We start from the raw sequence: 20,501 nt of genomic DNA, 5'->3' as shown, positions 1-20,501 counted from the left end.
CATGGCAGGACATATTTTGTCACCCCTGAGAAAGTTTCTTAATCTCTCTGTCCATCAGCCCTTAAGGAAAAAAAGCATAGACAATATTTCCACTGTCTACTGTGTCATGTTTGTGCAGACTATAAAGCTCTTTGAGAAAGGGACTACTCATTGCTATGGTTTTGCTTACCTGAGTCTTACACATTATTGTGAGTCTCCATTCAGGGAACTCCTGTCATTTCCTATTGCAGCTTTTCTCTCTATACAGAAGACTTGTTAGTGTGTGGATTTTTTTTTTTTTTTACGTGCTTTTTGAAATAGCTGGTGGTAGGATACAGGATTCTGGATCACAGAGATTCCCACCAACAGCACTGTAAAAAATATCATAGCATTGAATTCTACCCGTGCATGCCTATTGCAGCATTGTGTCTGGAAAAGTTGTGCTAAGGTCCTGTGAGGAAATCTGTCTGAAGTTCCCCAGAAAAGTAGTAGCAAGATTGGTACTAGAAACAAGGTACCCTAACCACTGTAGCTTTGTATTCACAAGTTAGCCTGTGCAGCCTGCAAGGAATGCTAGAAAGTTGGATAAGAATATGTCTGTCAACAGCCTGAGCCTATAAACTGCATCACATTAATGGCTGTGGTACATAAACCTTCTGCCTTTCTCTGCACATGATGTAGGTAGTGAAGGACCAAAGCCAGATGAGCAGCACCCATTACCTTCCTACCTGGAGTACAAACACAACGACTCTATACGCATCTACCAGACCAATTATTTTGCCAGTAGATGTGCTGAAAACCCTGACAGCGACTATAAAAGCTTTGACATTAAACTTGGAGGAGAAATGGAAAATCTGGGAGGAAGGTGTGATCCAGATCAGCACAAATTCTGCGATGGACCTCTAAAGCCTCGGACTGCTTATAGGTTAGATTTATGTTGGTAGTTGTGCTCTGTCACATTATTAGGCATGATGCTGTCTGGATGCCTGATACACTTGAGCTTCTGTAGACTAATAACTGGGTTGTGCGATGTTCTTTGTGTTTCACTGAATTTATAAAAGCTTTAGCCATGTCCCCGTTCCATAGGTATGAACCAGTCCTTCACTAGCACGGGAATGATACAATTAATTATGCACAGAACTCAGTGCAGTGAGTAGGCTTATTTATTTCCCTCAGCTTGATGGGGAACTCTCCTATAGCTGCTAAATCTCTCTTTGGAAAGACTTAAGACCATCAGCTAAGTCAGAAGAGTACTTAACAGGAGAAGGCAAGGATGCCTCACTTGATCTGTTTGGCACCACTACCCCACACCACTTCTTTGGAACAAGCTAGAAAAGCCTGGTGGTTATTCTAAGCTGTGGCACCATCCCCAGGCTCCAGAGCTAGGCCCGGGTTAGCTGTAGGTTGTGGAAGAGGGTGACTGCGAAGACCAGGCTCAGCAGTTACGCAGGCTGTGAGACCAAACTTGAGCTCTGGTGCAGCTCAGTCACACCACTTCCACAGGCCAACACACTCCCAAGAGGTCTGCAAGCTGCTCGCAGGACAGCCACATGGACAGAAGGCACGTGCCAGGCAGCACACATCATGCCTCTCAGCTTCTTCATCATCATCAAGACAGTGCTACCCTACCACAGTCTGCTCTCATTAGGGCACATTTCCCAAAAATTCAGTCTGGGAAATACAAACATTTCTCCATTGGCACAGCCCTGTTCAGCTATGTGGAGGGAAAATATCTCCCCACTGAGAAGCATTTCTGACTCCTCTCCCCACTGCAGCTTCTGCTAGTCCTGCCTTCAGGCATGGTCAGGCTGTGTGTGCCGGCAGCCAGAACCCCATCTGTTACCTCTCTCAGGGTACCTCAGAGCCCTCCGTCTGTACTAGCTGGGCTCTCCCAGCTGTACTATTTAACTCAGGAACCTGCATTAAGAACTGTCTGCGGTCAGTGGAAAGGTTTTAGTTATCTCTAAGGGGCAAATGAGTTCTTACTTTTCTGCTGTTGGTTCTGAATATCTGATGAGCTCTAACTATAACAGTATTGTTTTTTTTAGGATCAGCATACGGGCTTTTACCCAGCTCTTCAGTGAAGACCCAAAGGAACTCCCTAAACCGCTCTTTGCAGACACCTTCTTCTCTTTACCGATCACTACAGAGGCAGGTTAGTTTCAGGCTTGTTTTTCAATGACCGTAGCATGTGATCATATATTGTGCCTCAGAACACTCTGGTATCTAGAACTATTTGCAAGGAGTGGAACAAAACCAGATTGTTGTGAAGGCTGCTCTGAAATGAGACTCCAGCCTTAGTTTGAAAATTCAGAGGACTGCTTGATGGAGCTGCTGACAGTAGAGGAAAGGGTGAACGGTCAGTGAAGCTATTGCCAAGAAAACTTCAAAGTGCAAGAGAACCATGAGCATGAAGCTCTCACCAAGAAAACTCCAAAGTGCAAGAGAACTAAACTCCCATATAACGGGGCTGTGCTTTCTTTTACTGTGGTTGGGAGTGAAAGATTTTGCATAATGTTTGGAAAAAATAAGGACAGAAAATCAAGGCCAGGTTTTAGTGAAGTGTTTAAATGCCTTACGTTTCCTTGTCTTTAGCCTTTTTCTTTAGCTGATAATAACATATCCCCTGAAAGTCACTGATTCTTTGATTCTTCCTATCTTTTCCTCAAGATATATAAATACACTGTTTTGTTTCTAGAGCCTCTATTTGGAGTTATTGAAGGTGTGAGTGCTGGCTTGTTTCTGATTGTGATGTTAGTGGCTGTTACTGCTTTATTTGTCTGCAGACAAAAAGTTAGGTAAGTTGAGTCCCTTTACCAGTCTCTTATTGAAGCCAGGTCAAATTATTCATTTAAGCAATACAATATTTAAAGCCGAACTGTACAATTGGAGGAATGCACTGAACTATTTAACAGATAAAATCTATGTCCCCCAGCATCTGTACACACTAAGTATAAAACTAATAACTTGCATATTAAGAGATTTATGTATTCATGATTCAAATACCTACTGATGTTAGTCAGAATTATCTCATAGAGGATGCTTGTAACTTTTAGTTTTCAGTATGAATCTGAATATTTCTGAATAACTGGTTTATCATTCAAACTGTCTTTTGTCAAAAATTAAATGTTTCAAATTAATTTCATCTGCATTGTAGATGGGAAGCTCTTGAAACTGTTCATTTAGACTTTATCATTTCAGTTAAAAAATCTTAAGGTGTGACATTACCTCAGTGTCCAAAAGATTAGTTCAAACTTCACTTCTCATTTTTTTGTTGATTGTTGTGTATTTCACATTATAGATGAATCTTAAATAGTGAATTTTAAATGTTTTTAAAAAGTGAAATACTCTGTCTCAACTTTGAAAAAAACTTCATCCACTTAATCCATTTTGCATGACTGAAAGAGATATGACATTATTGATATGAAACTCCTCGTGGTTTCTGAAATTAAAAAAAGTCAACATTTCCGTTACATGGGAAACTCTGAAATTCTGAAATTCAGTTCTTTTACTGATACAAGATTAGGTCTATTTTGTTTCGAATTTGCTTTTCAGATGCCAGAATTTCACATTGAAAAAAAAACTGGTTTCTGACTAGTTGCAGCTTTTAGCCAGAATGGATTTACCCTTTAGCAATGCGATTCTTAGGCTCTATAAACAAATTCAGTGTATTCCTCTATCTGCCATCCAAAAAAAGTAGGCATAAATCATTAGCAATAGTAAATAAAGTCTGCTTTTGCGTGTATAGACTTGTGCACTCCTAACTGTCTCAGTACATAGTGACATATAGAGCATGAATAGAATGCAGATTGATGTGGTTTTCACCTTGCACGTCTCATTGCATTTTTTTAGTGTAGATAAACTTCAGATAGAGTGTGGTTTCTTGTTGTGATTTATATAGGCAGCGGGACTGCAAATACCGGTATGGTTTTCCCTTATCATATGTAAAGAGAAAGTGTTCTCTGAGGGAGGTGTGTTGAAAGAGGAGATGGCAGTGAAAGGATGAAAGGCAACACTAACTAACTTTATGGAGTCAGTACCGCTTCTGCGGCTTTCCCAAAGCCCACTGTGGTGCTGCCACTAACTCCTGCTATGAACCTGGGCATCTCCTAGAGGCTTGGTCTGCAGAGTCTGAAAATCTACCTACCTGTTCCTCTCTGCATGTAGAGAATCAACCAGCTTAGGGCTCGTCTTAACATAGGACTCCCTCCTTAGTGATAGGCTGGGCTTGTGAGTGTTTCAGAGCAAGAAAAAAGTCTTACTGCCTGTGCACATGCGTACGCTCCACATCACTATTACCAAACTAAAATACAAGAAAACTCTGTGCCACAGCTAGGAGCACTGTCACATGATCAGAGCCACAAATCAAAACGGACTTTCTCAAATTCATTTTTTTCCAACTTAATGATGTAAATTATGTTATTGGTAGCTCTTATCAGTATGAGAATACAATGATAAAACAGAATATCTTCCTTTTTATTCCAGCAATGGCCACGAAAGACCTATAGCAAGGCTGAGCATTCGCAGGGACAGGCCACTGTCAGTCCATCTGAACTTGGGGCAAAAAGGGTAAAATCAAAAGTTTTGTTTCTAAGAGCACTATTTTAACATGGCATCATGGATGAACAGGCGCATCTGGTCACTCTCTGATGAAGTGTTTCTTTTTCTTTTTGAAATCATTTCTAGGAACCGGAAAACTTCCAGGTAAAAAAGAAAAAAATTAATACCTAAAAAACCCTCTTGATAACCAACTGGATAAATTATGACTGTGATTCATCCTGTGATTTTCTTCCTCCTGTTGAATATTTTAGTCCGATCAAAGTCAGTCATTTTGAAGCACACTTCACCAAACTTCAAGCAGACTCCAACTACCTCCTGTCCAAGGAGTATGAGGTGGGATCCTACTCTAGGCAAAGGACTTGCTTTATGAAGGGGTGGGCTGGCTGAATTGATGGATTAAAAAGGCCTGCATTTGTTTGTCTTATTCACACAAATCCAAATAAGTTTGAGAGTCTCACCTGAACTCCACTTGTCCTAATGCAGAAACCAGCTCTTCATTTGGCATAGCATCTTCTGGTTGGCAGCCTCTGCCTGATCCCTCTCTGGCTGAGGTCAGGAGCATTCATTTGTGTGGCACATCTGTGTGATAAAGCACGGAAAGCACCTGCCAGCCATGTGCTTGCTTTAAACCAGTATGATTAGCTATTTAATTTCAGTTTGTTCTTTTGAAAAACTACCCATTCTCTGTCCATGGCCTTTGAGAGCTGATAAGCACTGTGTCCCCCTGTGTTGTCACATCCTTTAATTATTTTCACCTCACATTTTATTCCTACTTTCTTTTGCAGGACTTAAAAGATGTGGGTCGAAACCAGACATGTGACATAGCACTTCTGCCAGAGAACAGAGGGAAAAATCGATACAATAATATATTGCCCTGTGAGTTTTAGGTTTGGTTGTATAATATTACATCACGACAGCTATTTTTCACTTTTTTCACCAAGACTAGTAGAAAAGAGAGTGCAGCCAATCCCTTCCCTCCTTCCTGTCAGAGATGAAATACCTCTGCCAGCTCAGGTTCTGGTGCTTGGAGGCAGATGATGTATGGCCCTAAACGGTTTCACACAGACCAGTAATTTCGTTTCACACTAGAGATGTAATGACTAGCATTCAGTCTGGAGAGAAAAAGCTCCAGCTATTATGGGCATTCAGTCACTGCTGATAACAAGGATAGTAGAAATAACAGTAGGGTTGTTTACAGATAGGGTGTCATCCATTCAGTGCGTTTTGACAACCTTGCCACATCTTTCTTCTTCAGAGGACACAGCAAACCACTATACAGTGTAGAGCTAGCGTGGTTCTGCATGGTAAGGCACACGTGTGAGGCTAGCCCTGTTCTGAGGCGAGACCTGTCATTGAGAGTTTCCCCCTTCAGTCTCCTATCTGCCTGTTTTGGAGGTAACACGTGCTGTGCATCAAGGAGGAACACCACATGACTCACTGCTCCACGTGCTGCCCTGCTGCTGGATGTGGTATGTGCTTGGAGCACAGCCTCACAGCATCTCCTGTGTTCTGCCTGCTGTGCTGGGCTGGGGAGCATGCCCGCGATGTACAAGAAACAATGCCTGACTGAGATCCAACATGGTGTTATCTCACAAACCAGTGACCTGGTGGCTTAGGCACTCTGTACCTCTCTGTAGTACTGGAGATGCCACCGGTCCCAGGGAAGAGAGTTGGCCTGCTCGCACACGTTAGCTTGGGAGCTGTGCAGACCACTGAAGCGCTACCACTCTTTCAATGGCAGCACTGGGCACTGCTCTCCAGTACAGCACGCTGCTGTCAGGATCAAAGGAGGATGCTGTTGTGGCTCTTCTGTTGCCATAACAAATCCTATGCAACTCACCAGAGAAATTTTTGGATATTCACTGCTTCCTTCTCACCCATCCATCTCCTAGTCTTTGGAACACTCCACAGCACTCATGGATGAAAGAGACAGTACAAATATAAACAGTTATTCCTCTAAATTAGCCTTCCATATAAAATCCTTGTAATAATGCTGCCAGTCCTTTCACAAATGCATTTCTGTAAATGGGAGAGGGACTGAAAATCAAGACCTAGCCGTAAGTCTCTTGTAATCAATTTCTTCCTAGATGATACATCAAGAGTGAAGCTTTCCAATGTGGATGATGACCCTTGCTCAGACTACATTAATGCAAGCTACATACCAGTAAGTGACTCAAGGATGGTATTTTACAGTCCTCCCTCCAGTAGTAATTTGTCCTTCATCTAAAACTGAATATAAAGCTGGATGCTTAAGGCTTCCCTCCCCCTTCATTTATTCACTTCAGCTAAAAGTCTGAGAACTCATTTTGTGGGTGTGCTGAAAGGCTGTGTCTGACTGCCATTAAGTTAACTGTGAGTGATTTAGCCAGCACTTAAGGACACTTCCTTGGATTGCTATAGTTATGTAAGATAGCAAGTCTGATTGGCCAAGGACACATTTTTAAAGGTCACTGATTTTATACAGTGTCCACAACAACTGTAGCTATCACTGCAGGTGGCATCCTCATTGTGGAGCTGCAGCTCATCCTGACAGTGTTGACACCTTGCAGGATGGTGAAACTGGCTGAGATTACAACAATGCCCTTTGCCAGAGAGTTGTGATTGATAATAGCAGTGGCTTTAGCAATCCAGATTTCAAGCCAGAACTCAGCTAATTTATTAAAAACAGTAAATAAAACAAAAATCCCTAGTAGTTCCAAAATTGCTTGAGACTGTGCTGAACACAATAGAACAATGAAAAGCTTTGACTGCCACAAAAGGAACAGCAGATACACTGCCGCAGTCTCTTCCTTCTCTCTGCTCCAGCCAGCCTTCTGCTTCCAGGTCCAAAGTAACAATTTAGCTCTCAAAACTATTGTCCCAGCAAGGGCATTGTTACTGCAGAGCCCTGGCTGCAACCTTATGGCTTGTACAGTTGCTAGAAGATCTTTTTTTTCTGCCTTTATGGAAACTAATGGAGTTCTCTTTACTTGCAGGGCAATAATTTCCGCAGGGAATACATAGCGACTCAGGGCCCTTTGCCTGGTACCAAAGATGAGTTCTGGAAGATGGCGTGGGAACAAAATGTTCACAATATTGTCATGGTAACCCAGTGTGTTGAGAAGGGCCGGGTGAGCAGTGACTCTTCTTTATTATTAATGACTGTTTTAACATCTATTAAAAGTTTATGCATATTGTTTGCACCACACTAATACCAAAGGCCCCAGTCAAGGAGATATACAATAAGAGATAAGAGGTATGATTTAAAGACTGGAAACAGATTAAGGCTGTGAAGTGAGGATGCAGCGACCATCCCAAGATCATGCAGCATGTCAAGGCTAGAGTTAGGAACAGAGCTCAGTGCTTCTGGTCTCTAATCCAGCACTTTGCTCACTAGTACTAATATAATCCCCTTAAGCATGCAGAAGGACAACCACCAGCAAAAAATGCCTGTTTATCACATCAACTCCAATCAACTGCTACTTTAAATGTAAGCTCTAGAGAGCAAATGTTGATCATTAAATACATGGAATTCTCTCTGATGCATAAGCCCTGATGTATTAAGCAAAGAGACCACTCGCGCACTTGACGGTCTTACTGAGTGCAAGTGTAGGGAGGTTATTTAGCTGTCTCAGCAATCCTCCTCCCCAAGTATGACCACATCCTGCACCCTTTGTAAGACAGGGACTAGATCTGTAAAAAGTTTAAACCAACTTGAAGTAGTGATCATCTGGTGGCACATATGGGGATATTTCCTTTCAGTTTGCCATGTTTTCTTGAGGAGATGGTGTGAAAGGAGATGCAGTACAGGCAGCCACCTGTCTTCTCCTGCACCTCACTGGCTCTGAGTGGGACCCCACTGTCATGTCTCAGCAAGAGGTGGGGAAGCGGGCACTGGAGGCCTAGCTGCCATCCAAGCAGAGCTCTGAGGAGAGTTGGCACAGAAAATGTTGTGGCATCCAGAAGAGGACATCAGTGAAGTGCTTCCCATTCCTCCCTTCACAAACATCTATGATGAGAACTTCCACTTCCCAGCCCCATCCTAGCCCATTCCCATTCCAGGCCCTGTTTGTTGAGCTGACATGTCAGGGGGTGGCATCCCTCTCTGAATGCAGCTGCTGCCGTTCTTCCTTCATCCTCAGGCACAGGAGGTCTGAAGTCTACTCTGCCAGTGCTGGATGGAGGTGTTGTTTACAGCTGTTACTGACACTAAATCTATCTTTTTCTATGTCCCTGCAGGTGAAGTGTGATCACTACTGGCCTCTTGACCGGGATTCCTTGTACTATGGAGACCTGATTGTTGAGATGCTGTCTGAATCAGTGCTCCCAGAATGGACAATACGAGAGTTTAAAATCTGCAGTGTATGTTTGTGTTCATCTTTTTTTTTTTTTAATTAATTGCCTTAAAAACACCTGCAAGGCTTAATTAGGAAGGTTTCTTCTGCTGTAGTACAGTTGCATCATGCCCAGCTCATCTCTGGTGGCAGCTGTAGCATTTGCTCTGAAGGTGCATGTTATGTGTGTCCCCTCCTCTCTTGTCTGTTTGGATGACCCGTACTTTTGTATCCCAACAGGAAGAGCAGCTTGACTCAACGAGGCTCATTCGTCACTTCCACTACACTGTCTGGCCGGATCATGGTGTGCCAGAGACCACCCAGTCCCTGATACAGTTTGTCAGAACTGTAAGGGATTATATCAACAGGACCCCAGACACAGGACCAGCTATCGTGCACTGCAGGTATGTGCAGCAGCAAAAGGTCAGCAGCACAGAGCCTTTGTGTGTACCCTTGGGAAGATCCCAAATATTGATCCCTGTTAGGCCATGGGCTGTCACAGAACCTGAGAGAGAGCTGATGGGCTTAAGTCTCCAGATACATCAGAGCAGCATTCCCAAGGCATGTGCACTCACTCACAACCTCACTCTGGAGATGCCCCAAAAATGACTCTCAGGGAACCAGTGTGTCTCTGTGGGACCACTGGAGAGCACTAAAGGTGTCAGCAGCTGCCAATGCTCATAAGCTTTTGCATTCTTAAATTGCCTGTGTGCTGCTGTTGCGACCCAACATCTGCATCAAAAGGAGTGTTCTGAAAAGGTAAGATATACCCAGGGGTGAATCTGGCTACATATGGATGTTGAGAGTAGCTGGCAGATCCATCCTTTCCCCCATTCTGACTGAGACTCCCATGTCCTTACTGCCTTCTCATGCTCTTCTGCTGTTGTGCCATCTCTGGCAGCCATAGGGCTGCAGTTTTAACTCTGCATCCCTACACACGTATACAAAAAAGGCAAAACTGGACTGCCTGATCCATGATCCACTGGTCAGCTGCGGCAGAATATAGGGTTACAGAGTGAGAGAAAAAGTACAGTGTGGTGCTGTGTATATCTTCTGAAAAAGCCATAGGCTCAGTGGTACTACTTGAACGTAGTACCTGTTCCCTCCACCCATTTTATGGGCTGAGGCATGTATCTTACATGACCCCACCTGTGTCTGCCTGTTCATCATGTGCTGCAACATGTCACATGTCTACTGTATCACCGTCAGGTCAACTTTCCTCTTCCCTGCCTCCTGTCTCTAACCCCCACCTCCCAGCATTTCAGCTACTGGGGACTCTGGGACACTTTGCCTTACTCTGCCCTTCCATAAGGCACAAGCCAGCTTATCTTTTAGAATCAAGCCTACTTCGTCATCCCTGGAGAGAAGAGGTTTAAAAGTTACAGTCAGGTGCAGTCTCTCAGTGTATCTCGATGACTGAGTTAATCCAAGGCAGAAAGCAGTACAGGCAGTAGCAGAGATACCTCTACCATTGCTATCCTTTCCTCCTTTGTAAATAAATTCCACTATAAAGTATTTGAAGTCCCAGAGATGCCATTTGAACAATGAGCTTCTCATCCTGGAGATCTGAACTTTACAAAAGCGTCACATGAAGACATTGAATGCTCTGATCCATGTCCTTTTAAATCTTTTGGGTTGCTCTCTTTTCCAGTGCTGGTGTTGGCAGGACTGGCACATTCATTGCACTGGACCGAATTCTGCAGCAGCTGGATTCAAAGGACACTGTCGACATCTATGCAGCAGTACATGACCTAAGGCTTCACCGGGTTCACATGGTTCAGACAGAGGTAAGTTCTGGATAGCCTACAGTACAGCAACACCAGCTGCAGTATATAATAATCAGTCTCTCATCTTAAAGGCTCTCAAGGCACTTCACAGTTACTCCACTGTGAAATACCAGTTAGATATATTTTAGCTCTGTGAGAATTTCTAGTTCAGGATTGTTTCCATTGGCTCTCATACAACGGGTCCAAACCATAACAAGTGGTAGCTATGCTTTCTATAGATTTCTCCTATTGGCACTGGCCCACAATCACGCCAGCAGTGTTATGCAGCAGACACTTAACAGCACATTGTTGTGTTAGTGCAGTGTCCAGTAAATGAGCTTTGAGCAGAGATAGGTCCTTCAGGGATGGGTTTGGAAGACAAGCCTAAACCAGACAGATAGGTCGACATAATAGGGAAAAGGAATGGACGACAGAGAAAATTAGATGTACATAATTTTAAAACTCTAAGCACTGTGACCTTGTGGCTTTGCAGTTCATTTTTTATTGAGCTGCTCTGTCATTTTCATTAATGGTATTGGAAAGTTGATCAGCATTCTCCTAACATACTATGCAAAAGCAAGTACATTTACTCTCGAAGTGCAGAAAAAGTACGTGTTTGGGATTTCTTTCTGTGCTTTTAAAACTGCAAGAAAATCACTTTACACTAATAGCAGCTAAACACTTAGGAGCTGATTTAATAAAGGCGAGTTGTGGAGGCAGTCTTTACATTTTCTCTGTGAACTGTTAATAGAGGAATCAGAACAAGTTTGATGGGTCTGCCTGTAGCTTGATACTAATGGAGCTCTGTGGCAATTTGGAAACGAAAATATCAGTGACGGCGCTTCCTGATAGATGTAGAAGTCACACATGGGTATAAAGACAGACTCAACTGGGAATGCAAAAGAGAGATTTCCTGGAACTATCTTAATCACAGAAGACCTCCTCTTGGAGGGGAGACAGATTCTCAGCTCAGTCTGGGCATCCTCAGAGACAGATCCATCTCACCTTCTACATCCCCATCAGCCGTAGTCAGCGAAGGCAGACAGGCGGCTCAGAAGGGCGGCTCTTTTTCCCTAGCTGGAAAAAAGAGGCAATGACTTCAAGAGCCTAAATTTGACACCAGGCTTATACATGACTAAAGTTGTGTGATACAAAGCCCACCTTTGGCACGAGCTTGACATGACATCTAAGTCAAAAGGCAGCCAGACCCAAGCAAAATATCTACAGCAATAGTAAGAAGCACCCCACTATGCCACTACTAGCGCTACATGTAGTTCTGCCCTAAACCAGCAGTGGCTCAAGTCTTACCCAGATCCCTGTTGTAACCAGTCCTGCCCCTGGAAGAATTCACAGGCAGCATCCAAGAGACAGGGTGACAGAAAGCTTCTGCAGCTGACGTATACTCACCCCACTTGAGCTGTAACGTGCTTGTAGACTGACCATGTAGCTGTGTCAGTGCACAGCCACTGAGCTGCTGTATTCTCAGCAAGTCTTATTAATCTCAACTGTCAATTGCATCTGTATATGGTTTCTGATTTGGAACTGCCTTTCATCAAGATAGCTTGGAGCACAAGCAATACAATCTCTCATCCTCCTGCAAGAAAATGAAGTAAATTTATCCTGGAGTTTTATGATGATGCAAAGTTTGCAATGAGCAGTGAGTTATGAAGTAATTCTTACACATCTTTTAAGAAAAAGTAAAGGAATTGGGGAGAGGGGGAAGAAAAGATCTGCTCCACAAACTCCGTTTGATGCGTGTGAAGACACTAGTTCCTGGTGTTATCATTCATGTCTTGGCTTCCACAACCTGTTTGGTGGTTGAGATAATAGCTAGATCCCCATCTGTTGATGTGGTGGAAGCCAAATCCCACTGGGGAGCACAGGCCAGCAGACAGGACTGTTTGCAATGAGATGCTCAAGCCAAAGTTCACTGCACCATCCTGCTTGACATTATGTAGTCACAGTAAAACAGTAGCAACAAAACACTGCCCTGGCTTCAGACTTGGCTGAAAGCTGTTTAAGACAAGAGACCGCAGCTGGAGACATGCAGGGGAGTAACAGAAAACTGTGTCCCTCAGCTCAAAAGGCAGTGGGCTCAGCACAGCAGCTGTAACATGGGCAGAGAAGCTGTCCGCCATTGCAGTCCCAAATGGTCTCTGCCAAAGGAAGTCTCCATGCCCTGGCCAGCTTTCCACCAAATCGGTGGGTGGGGTGCAGGATTCTGCTCCACAGAGACAGCAGCCATATGTGCATAACAGCAGGTATCCTCACTTTCCCAGAGCCAGAGCACTGAGAAAAATGCACAGGGCAATAGCTCGTGTGAAAAACCTGGAATACTGTCTACGCCTGGAATACTGTGTACAGTTCTGGTCCCCGTTATACAAAAAAGATGTGGACAGGCTGGAGGGGGTCCAGAGAAGGGCCACCAGGATGATCAAGGGTCTGGGAAGCCTGCCGTATGAGGATAGGCTGAGAGCTGGGCTTGTTCAGCCTTGAGAAAAGGAGGCTTAGAGGTGATCTCATCACCATGTACCAGTACTTAAAGGGGAGCTACAAAGAAGATGGAGACTCCCTTTTTACAAGGAGTCACATGGTGAGAACAGGGGGTAATGGGTACAAGTTACTCCCAGGGAGATTCCGATTGGACACGAGAGGTAAATTTTTCACAATGAGAACAGTCAATCATTGGAATAATCTCTCCAGGGAAGTGGTTGACTCCGCTACACTGAACACATTTAAGCCTCAGCTGGACAGGGTGCTGGGCCATCTCATCTAGATTGTGCTAGAAAGGTTGGACCAGATGATCCTCGAGGTCCCTTCCAACTGGTATTCTATGATTCTATGAAAAACAAGTAGAAGATTTGGGGGGAGAAAATGCATGTGCTTATTGGAGAAATTATGTCTTTGAGATAAAGTAATATTAAAAAGGTACACCTTGATATATAAAGATGCTCAGCCTGATTTTGGGGTACCATGCTACACTAATCAAAAAATGATAATGACCCATGTCATAAACCACAAAGAGTAGTAAAGCATGGGGATTTAACAATCTATTCTATCAAGGTAGTTTGATAAATAGTCAATAACAGGCTGATCCTCCCTACTTTGGTTCTGAATGTCATCTTACCTCCCTTCTATGAAAGGCACTCTTCAGAAAAGACAGTCTGTCATTCGCCGCATAGTCAGAAGCAATCTTATAACTTATATTGGATGAAAAAAATACTGCTTTTGGCAGAAAATTTGGGTTCATCAAAGAAATATATTGTGATAAAATTCTGTGGAATATATTTCTTTTCAGAACAAAAAATAAAGAAATTGTTTGTCTCTTCTGTGTCCTTCCCTGTACATATTAATTGTTACACGTGCTTTATACCGAAGCGTTCAGAAGTAGTAGCTATCCAACACAGCATCATGTCCAATTATGCCTTACAGTTGATAGAGCTTTCACTCATGACATGATCCGTCAAAACATATAATGTTCATTTATGTTTTACTGGTAGCATTTCTAAAAACAGGTGATCACAAGAGTTTATTATATTACTAGTGTGAAAAGGAGATTAATTTTAGAAGTATATTTTAATTTTTAACACCACCCTTGATTTTGTATGAGGGAGTTAGCCTGTAATGTTTTTTTCACAATACAGAAAATTAAATTACAAAATTTTCCGGAGTGACTTAACAACAAATTCTTTTGCAGTGTCAATATGTGTATCTACATCAGTGTGTGAGAGATGTGTTAAGAGCCAGAAAACTTCGCAGTGAACAAGAAAATCCCTTGTTTCCGATATATGAAAATGTGAATCCAGAGTATCACAGAGGTGTGTGCAAGTTTATCAAATTGTAAAGTGTTTCAAATGTAATAGCTCATTGACAACGTAATTGAGGGGGCACATTGTGCTATCCCTTGCCATCGATATTCATTCTCTTCCTGGACCTTCATTTCTTCACTGCTCTGCTCTTGTCACTCTTGCAATTGCATCGTTATTTTCTCCATTAGTAGTCATTGTAATGTCTCTCCTTGCTCCTACCTTACCTTCATTCTCTCCCTGTCTCACACTTCATGATTCCTGTGCTGCTGGGGGAACTGAAACTCTTCCCTATCATCATATCGGCTTCCTCCTTTACCTCACCAGTGTTTACATCATCCACTTTTAAGCACACTGAGGCTAGTGGCTGGGCTCGCTGGGCTCTTCTGTCTTTGATGGTGTTCAGTTTCTGTCCTGAATCACCCTCATTTTCTGTTGACTGTATAGGCGGCCTTAAGAGAGTTCCCATCTGCCTTGACTGGATAATGTAGGTGTCCAAGGCTGTGCTCTTCCCTCCTCCCCTAACTCTCCATCCTTATAGGCTCTTTTCCCTAGCCTTATCCAGTGGGGATAAGAATTACAGGAGTAGCAAACCTGGCACTAGCACTGCCCTTCACCTCCTGTTCTCATGGCCAGAGGACCAGTCTGGAGAAGCTGTAACCAGAGGTGGCCTGTGTGTCCTGGTAGAGCTGATTCCTAAGGGCTGTAGAAGTTTTTAGAGTGAGACAGCAGGATCTCGGTAGCTCCTCAAATTTGGACATTGGGAATTGAGATTATATGATGAGGAATCAGAATAATTTTCTTGATCTAGCCCATAGAAATCAGAGTTGTCATCGGCAGGTAGAGCAGGATTGGAGAGGGCTAAGGACTGAAATAACCGGGGTTCCACAAGTGGGGAGTGCTAGCAAAAGCAGAGGTGGGATCTGCTCTGTATCTGTCACGTCAGTCGCCAGCCAGTGCTGCTGCCACACGACCGCCTTTCGGAGCACTGTAGTCAGCTGGCAGAGCTGAACGTGAAGCCACCTGGGTTATCTTTTCTAATCTCAGTTTTCCTTGCTTTCAGATGCTGTTTATTCAAGGCACTAAGAATGTAACAGACAACTGCTTTTGTGACCACATTTGTTAACTAGGAGTTTTGTTTGGTTTTTTTTATGTATGTATTTCATGCACTAGAAAGGTGCCAGACTTTTCTATTGAGACTGTGTATAATTTATTGGTCTGGTGAGTTTTTTTTAAAGATATATAATTTAAGTGTAATAGATATTAATGTATATAATTGTATTTTGGCATTATGTAAATATGTATTTTTTCTATATTGTTTATATTAATATTAAGCTTCAGATAATACTATTTTTTCTTATCACAGTTTTTATGAACTGTTCTACATAAACTATTTTAAATTGTATGGCTAACAGGACTGCTGCGTTTAGGGCAGGTTATGTATTGGCACGTAACACACAGGAAAAATCCTATAAGGAGAACCTCATTTTTTTTAACTAGTTCAGTGTTTGTGAGATGAAATAAGCTACTATTAAGCAAGGGAACAGTAGTCCTGTATAGGAATTACAATGCTACTCTACACTTCAAACTTACTGCTTGTGATCTGACAAAAATGGGTATAACCCATAACACAATGACATACCTTTTACAGAACTCATTAACAGCCAAGCAAAACAGGGTCCACCTCACTAGAAGCAAATGTTTCAGTCTAATGTGACGTAGTAGAAAAATATCAAACAACACATGCTGCCGTGAAGTCTAGCAGACCTTTTCCCCCCACCACATGCTTAGAGGGGAGACAGGTCACATTCTGATTTCTTTACACTGGTTTAAGAGAGCAGAATCAGACCACAGCCTGTGTCTGTGCATTTTCACTTGCGTACAATAATAATAAGAAAGGTGTTCAAGGAAACGCCTCAGACGTTCATGTCAACAGACCTGTGAGGGTGTGAAGTCTGGCAACTTGCATAGCTCATTAAAAACAACGCTGTACGGTGACAGCTAAAAAAATAGAGAGATGATAAACATGTTGAAATTATAAAGGTATGTATCTCACAGTTTACACAACTGGCTTCGGCCTTAAGCTGCTTGCAGCATAGCTGCCTTGGCCTAAGCGTTGGTCTCCTTCGAATGCCACTTGCTTTCACAAAGGGAAAGCATGGCCCCAGCATGTCTGCACAGAAAAACTCCTCCACTTACACATTGCCTGATGTCACCACCACAGGGACAGCTGGAACAGAAAAAGGCTCATCAGTAAACCAGGGGATGTAGGCTGGCAGGGCTGTGCTAATCATCGGATGACTGAAAGCATTTAGTGATTAGGAAGAAGTACAATCGAAAAGCACTCACCAGGTATCCTGCCCAGCCAAGCAGATTAGGCACATCCTCTCTCCTCTGCAAAGAGGTTTCTCGTTCAAGGGACTGGTTTGACCACTCTGTTCAGCTATTCTTTGTCTTTATAAAACACTCTTCGGACAAATAGAGAAGAGGCAGTACACAGTTCTTCCCAATCACAAAAATAAGGAAGGACTTGGTAGTTCTCCTTCTAGATATCTACCCATACTTCACCTAGAGAAAACTTAGCCTGCTGCTGAAGACAAGTGCCTAAATTCCACTTTTATTTTGGAGAGAAATAAATATTTCTGAAGGCCTCCAGAGAACCAGCCAATACACCTAAGTGCCTAAGTGAGGAACTGCTGTGGCCCTGGATCAAGACTACTGTGATTTCACCATGACTTATTGGAGCCACACTCTCCTTGCGGTAGGAACACCTGCCTGACGATGGCTGAAGAACCCTGCAAGGCAGCTCAGACATAGTTTTCTTAAATTATTCCAAAGCAGAATCAGCAGGACTATGCACATCCCTGTCACACTGGTTTTCCTACAGAGAAGGAAACAGACTGATAGTCCCTCTTCCTTCCTGCTCCATCTGGAGTCTCATCTTTTCTTGACCCAATATCCTCGCATGCCTCAGAAGCCACCCTTCATATCAGTTCTCACAGCTGCTCAGAACATGTAAGCTTGGTTAACCTTCTAGGTGTCTCTGCGTGAAAATACTGCTCATTCCTCTTGTACATCCTCTTTGGCCTCAGACAAACCTCAAGATTCACCACCCTTAGTGGGATCTGAAGAAGAAGGGAACTAGCATTATCGTGGAAGCCATTTTCACAGAGGGAAATCTGAGCCAAACCACAAAGAAATGTGCAGATTTTCCCCAGGCCCCTTTTTTCTCTGCGTCCTTTGCTAGATAGATAGTAGGTTAGCAAGCAAGGACAAACAAGCATGGCAGCTTTAGATCGATCATTGACCTTGCTAATAACCACTGAACTTAGGGCATCATGAAAATTGGCATTGTGTTACGTGCGCTGCATTTAGTCCTTTCTTTTTGCAGCGGTAGCTGAGGAACGAAGATCACCATGATAGTTACCAGCAGTACAATTACACTGTGAAGACGTACCAAATGTACCCTATAAATTATCTCACGCTATATATTACTGTGTCATTTTTTATGCCGAGGGAAATGGAACTCACTCAATAATATATGATCTGAGGGCAGAAGTCTGATTGTATACTATGTATGCACGTTGTTCATCATTTTCAGAAAGACACATATTGTTCTGCTCTTTCTTTTAACGTTGTTTCTCAGCTCCCTCCTCCACACCTACAGAGTTCACAAATCTGCACCCAAAATGATGATGTTGCAGCAGACAGCTATTTTCATCTTTTTTCTCAGCTAATAATGGACAGAGTTCATAAGCCTCTTCCTCCTCATCACTTAATAACATGACAGATGACCTTAAACACTCTGGCACAATGCTCTTGAGCAGCTTTACATCTCTGCCTGGCCAGGTCACGTGTGAGACTGTACACACACATTATTGCTCTGGTTCTGCTTTCTAGCCAATTCTGGTCATATGAAACCAGTGTAAATCCACTGAGAATAAGTAAAAAGTATCTATGTAGCATTTTGTTAATATAAGACACCTACTTATCAGTGTAATTAATTATATTTACTGTGCCTCTAAGCTGAATAACAGGACCGATGGGAAATTGTTAACGTAACAAGAATGAACTCGAAGGAGCTCTTAAGGAAGAAGACATCCTCTGCTGAAGAGGATGTTTCTCTTTTGAATGTCCATGAACGATGTTCAGAATTCCCTTCCTGATGTTTCCCAATAATAATGGTGTTACAAAGCAAGGCTAGCGTTGTCGCTGATCCATAAGCTGATTTGCACACTTGGAGCCCAGTCCTGTGAATCTCTGCATTGTCCACAAAGCTACCTGAGTACTTTCATTGAAAGTCAACTGGAATGCTTGCCTGAAGAATATCGTCCACTTCTGAAGCACTTGCAGGGCTGGGCTTTTAGGGTAATTCAAATTTTTGTATTGAAGTTTATTTAATAATGAAAAAATGGTAATAAATGTTTTTTTAATCTGTGCAATACAATTATGAGATCCACTACCGATTGTAGGAAAAAAAAAAAAAAAGATCTTGCATAGCTGGAGTTGATAAATGATATTTTTTGTTACTAATGGAACATAAAAGTGGGTGAGAGAAATAGGCATACTGTGAAGATGTCATAAAAGTGCAACTTTATACATTTTTCTCTGCTGCTATAGTTATTTATACAGCTTATATACGTGCCTAAAATTGCCAGAAATATTATTTTATGCCATGTCATACTATGAATTTCCTTTCAGTTGTAGAACAGAGAAAAGAAAATGTGTGAGCTTTAAGTTTATATTATGTATTATATACAGTTATTTACGCTTTGACTTTGAAAGCAAAAAGTTAAATACTAGACAGATAGGAGTACAGGAGCACTTAGCCGCGCTTTGCAGCCTGGGAGTTAATATATGGGCTAGAGGGATGAGAACAATAACCATCTAATCGCTGTATGAGCATCTCCTCCCAGGGCCACGGATCGGAGAAACTCATCCGACATTTGGAGATACAGCCTACCGCAGCCACAGCTTCCCTACCAAAGGGTGGCATGGCCGGTCCTTGCATTGATTCCAATTTCCTTCAGTACTTCCGACACGCCGTTTGGGTGAATATAATGCAACATCAAATGACAACCGCTCCCCTGATGGCCCTGTCACAAATGTTCGGGCTCTGGAGCTGTGAGCTCTGGGACCTGTAGTCCCAGGAGGCTGCAACTTTGAATAGAAGATGCCTGGGCACCCCCATACTTAGGCAGCTCGCTGTGGACCCCGTGCCCTTGACTGCCCCTCTCAGGCTGATGAAGTCAAACTCCAGACCTGTTGGTAGCACCACTATGGCCAAAGCAAACTGGTCTGTTATCAGTGACCTCGCAGATCAACGGCTAGTTCAGACTGGGATTTGGTTTTTAAGACCGGCAAGAAATACTGGAGACTAGGGACTAGCTAAATTTAGCGAGTGCTATGGAATTTGGGCACATACAGTGCCAATGATGCTGGTAGATTGACGTGCATGGTGATTCGGTTCTTTCTTCGTTTATTTGAAAGCTAAAGAAATACTGTAAGTAATGTCAAGTAGCTAAATATATATATTGTTCTACAGCAGGGCGGTATGTTATAGTGAAAAAAACCCACGATTTTGAAATGTGGCTAGCCATAAATTCTTTACCAGTGCCTGGAGTAAAGTGCCTGAAAAACATCTTCAGCACATATTCCATTTTCATACGCTATATAATTACTTAGATTTGTGTTCCTAACAAACACTGGGTGAACACAGAATCGTGCCACTATTGTCAATTTAATTTATGCATTTGTTAAGTATATTTTTATATTTTTAGCCACAGTCAACAAATCAAATATATTTGAGTGTATTTTACACATTTTTATAAATAGTTCATGAATAAAACATTCATTTAAAAAAAAATCACGTCATTGTCTTCTGTTTGACTGCCTTTGCATTATGGATTTTGTTGTCCTGCTGCTCAGAGAAAAGGTCATAAGTGAGTTTGATTTCAAGTGAGACGGTCTTCAGAGAGCATTAAATTCATCAGCAGCCTCCGCCTGTTGGGGGAAAGGGGGCTCTGCTGTTGCCTGCTGGCCGGATTAGTGCCCGTGCGGAAAGACACCGTTCTTCC

At 42.7% G+C, this 20,501-nt stretch overlaps 1 protein-coding gene across 3 annotated transcripts in view; it reads left to right on the top strand.

Annotated features, from left to right (window-relative positions):
• Positions 1 to 20,282, top strand: part of PTPRB (protein tyrosine phosphatase receptor type B) — a 67,486-nt gene extending 47,204 nt beyond the window's left edge. For 2 of the 3 annotated variants that reach the window (XM_087765382.1, XM_087765383.1), the window contains 14 exons: positions 661 to 904; positions 2,028 to 2,134; positions 2,678 to 2,777; positions 4,465 to 4,548; positions 4,666 to 4,683; positions 4,791 to 4,872; positions 5,325 to 5,415; positions 6,627 to 6,703; positions 7,515 to 7,649; positions 8,758 to 8,880; positions 9,093 to 9,256; positions 10,504 to 10,639; positions 14,316 to 14,436; positions 15,488 to 20,282. In XM_087765382.1, coding sequence (XP_087621508.1) covers positions 661 to 904; positions 2,028 to 2,134; positions 2,678 to 2,777; positions 4,465 to 4,548; positions 4,666 to 4,683; positions 4,791 to 4,872; positions 5,325 to 5,415; positions 6,627 to 6,703; positions 7,515 to 7,649; positions 8,758 to 8,880; positions 9,093 to 9,256; positions 10,504 to 10,639; positions 14,316 to 14,436; positions 15,488 to 15,510 — 1,505 coding nt within the window. In that variant the 3' untranslated portion in view covers positions 15,511 to 20,282. Of the gene's footprint in view, positions 1 to 660; positions 905 to 2,027; positions 2,135 to 2,677; positions 2,778 to 4,464; positions 4,549 to 4,665; positions 4,684 to 4,790; positions 4,873 to 5,324; positions 5,416 to 6,626; positions 6,704 to 7,514; positions 7,650 to 8,757; positions 8,881 to 9,092; positions 9,257 to 10,503; positions 10,640 to 14,315; positions 14,463 to 15,487 lie in introns of those variants that run through there. The other variant, XM_087765380.1, reaches the window with a different exon arrangement.
• Positions 20,283 to 20,501: the final 219 nt, after the last annotated feature.

Source organism: Nipponia nippon, unplaced genomic scaffold, assembly GCF_047370975.1.
Source record: "Nipponia nippon isolate SJK-2023a ecotype South Korea unplaced genomic scaffold, ASM4737097v1 scaffold_3, whole genome shotgun sequence".
NCBI classification, from domain to species: domain Eukaryota; kingdom Metazoa; phylum Chordata; class Aves; order Pelecaniformes; family Threskiornithidae; genus Nipponia; species Nipponia nippon.
This window is presented reverse-complemented; position numbering and strand designations above follow the sequence as displayed.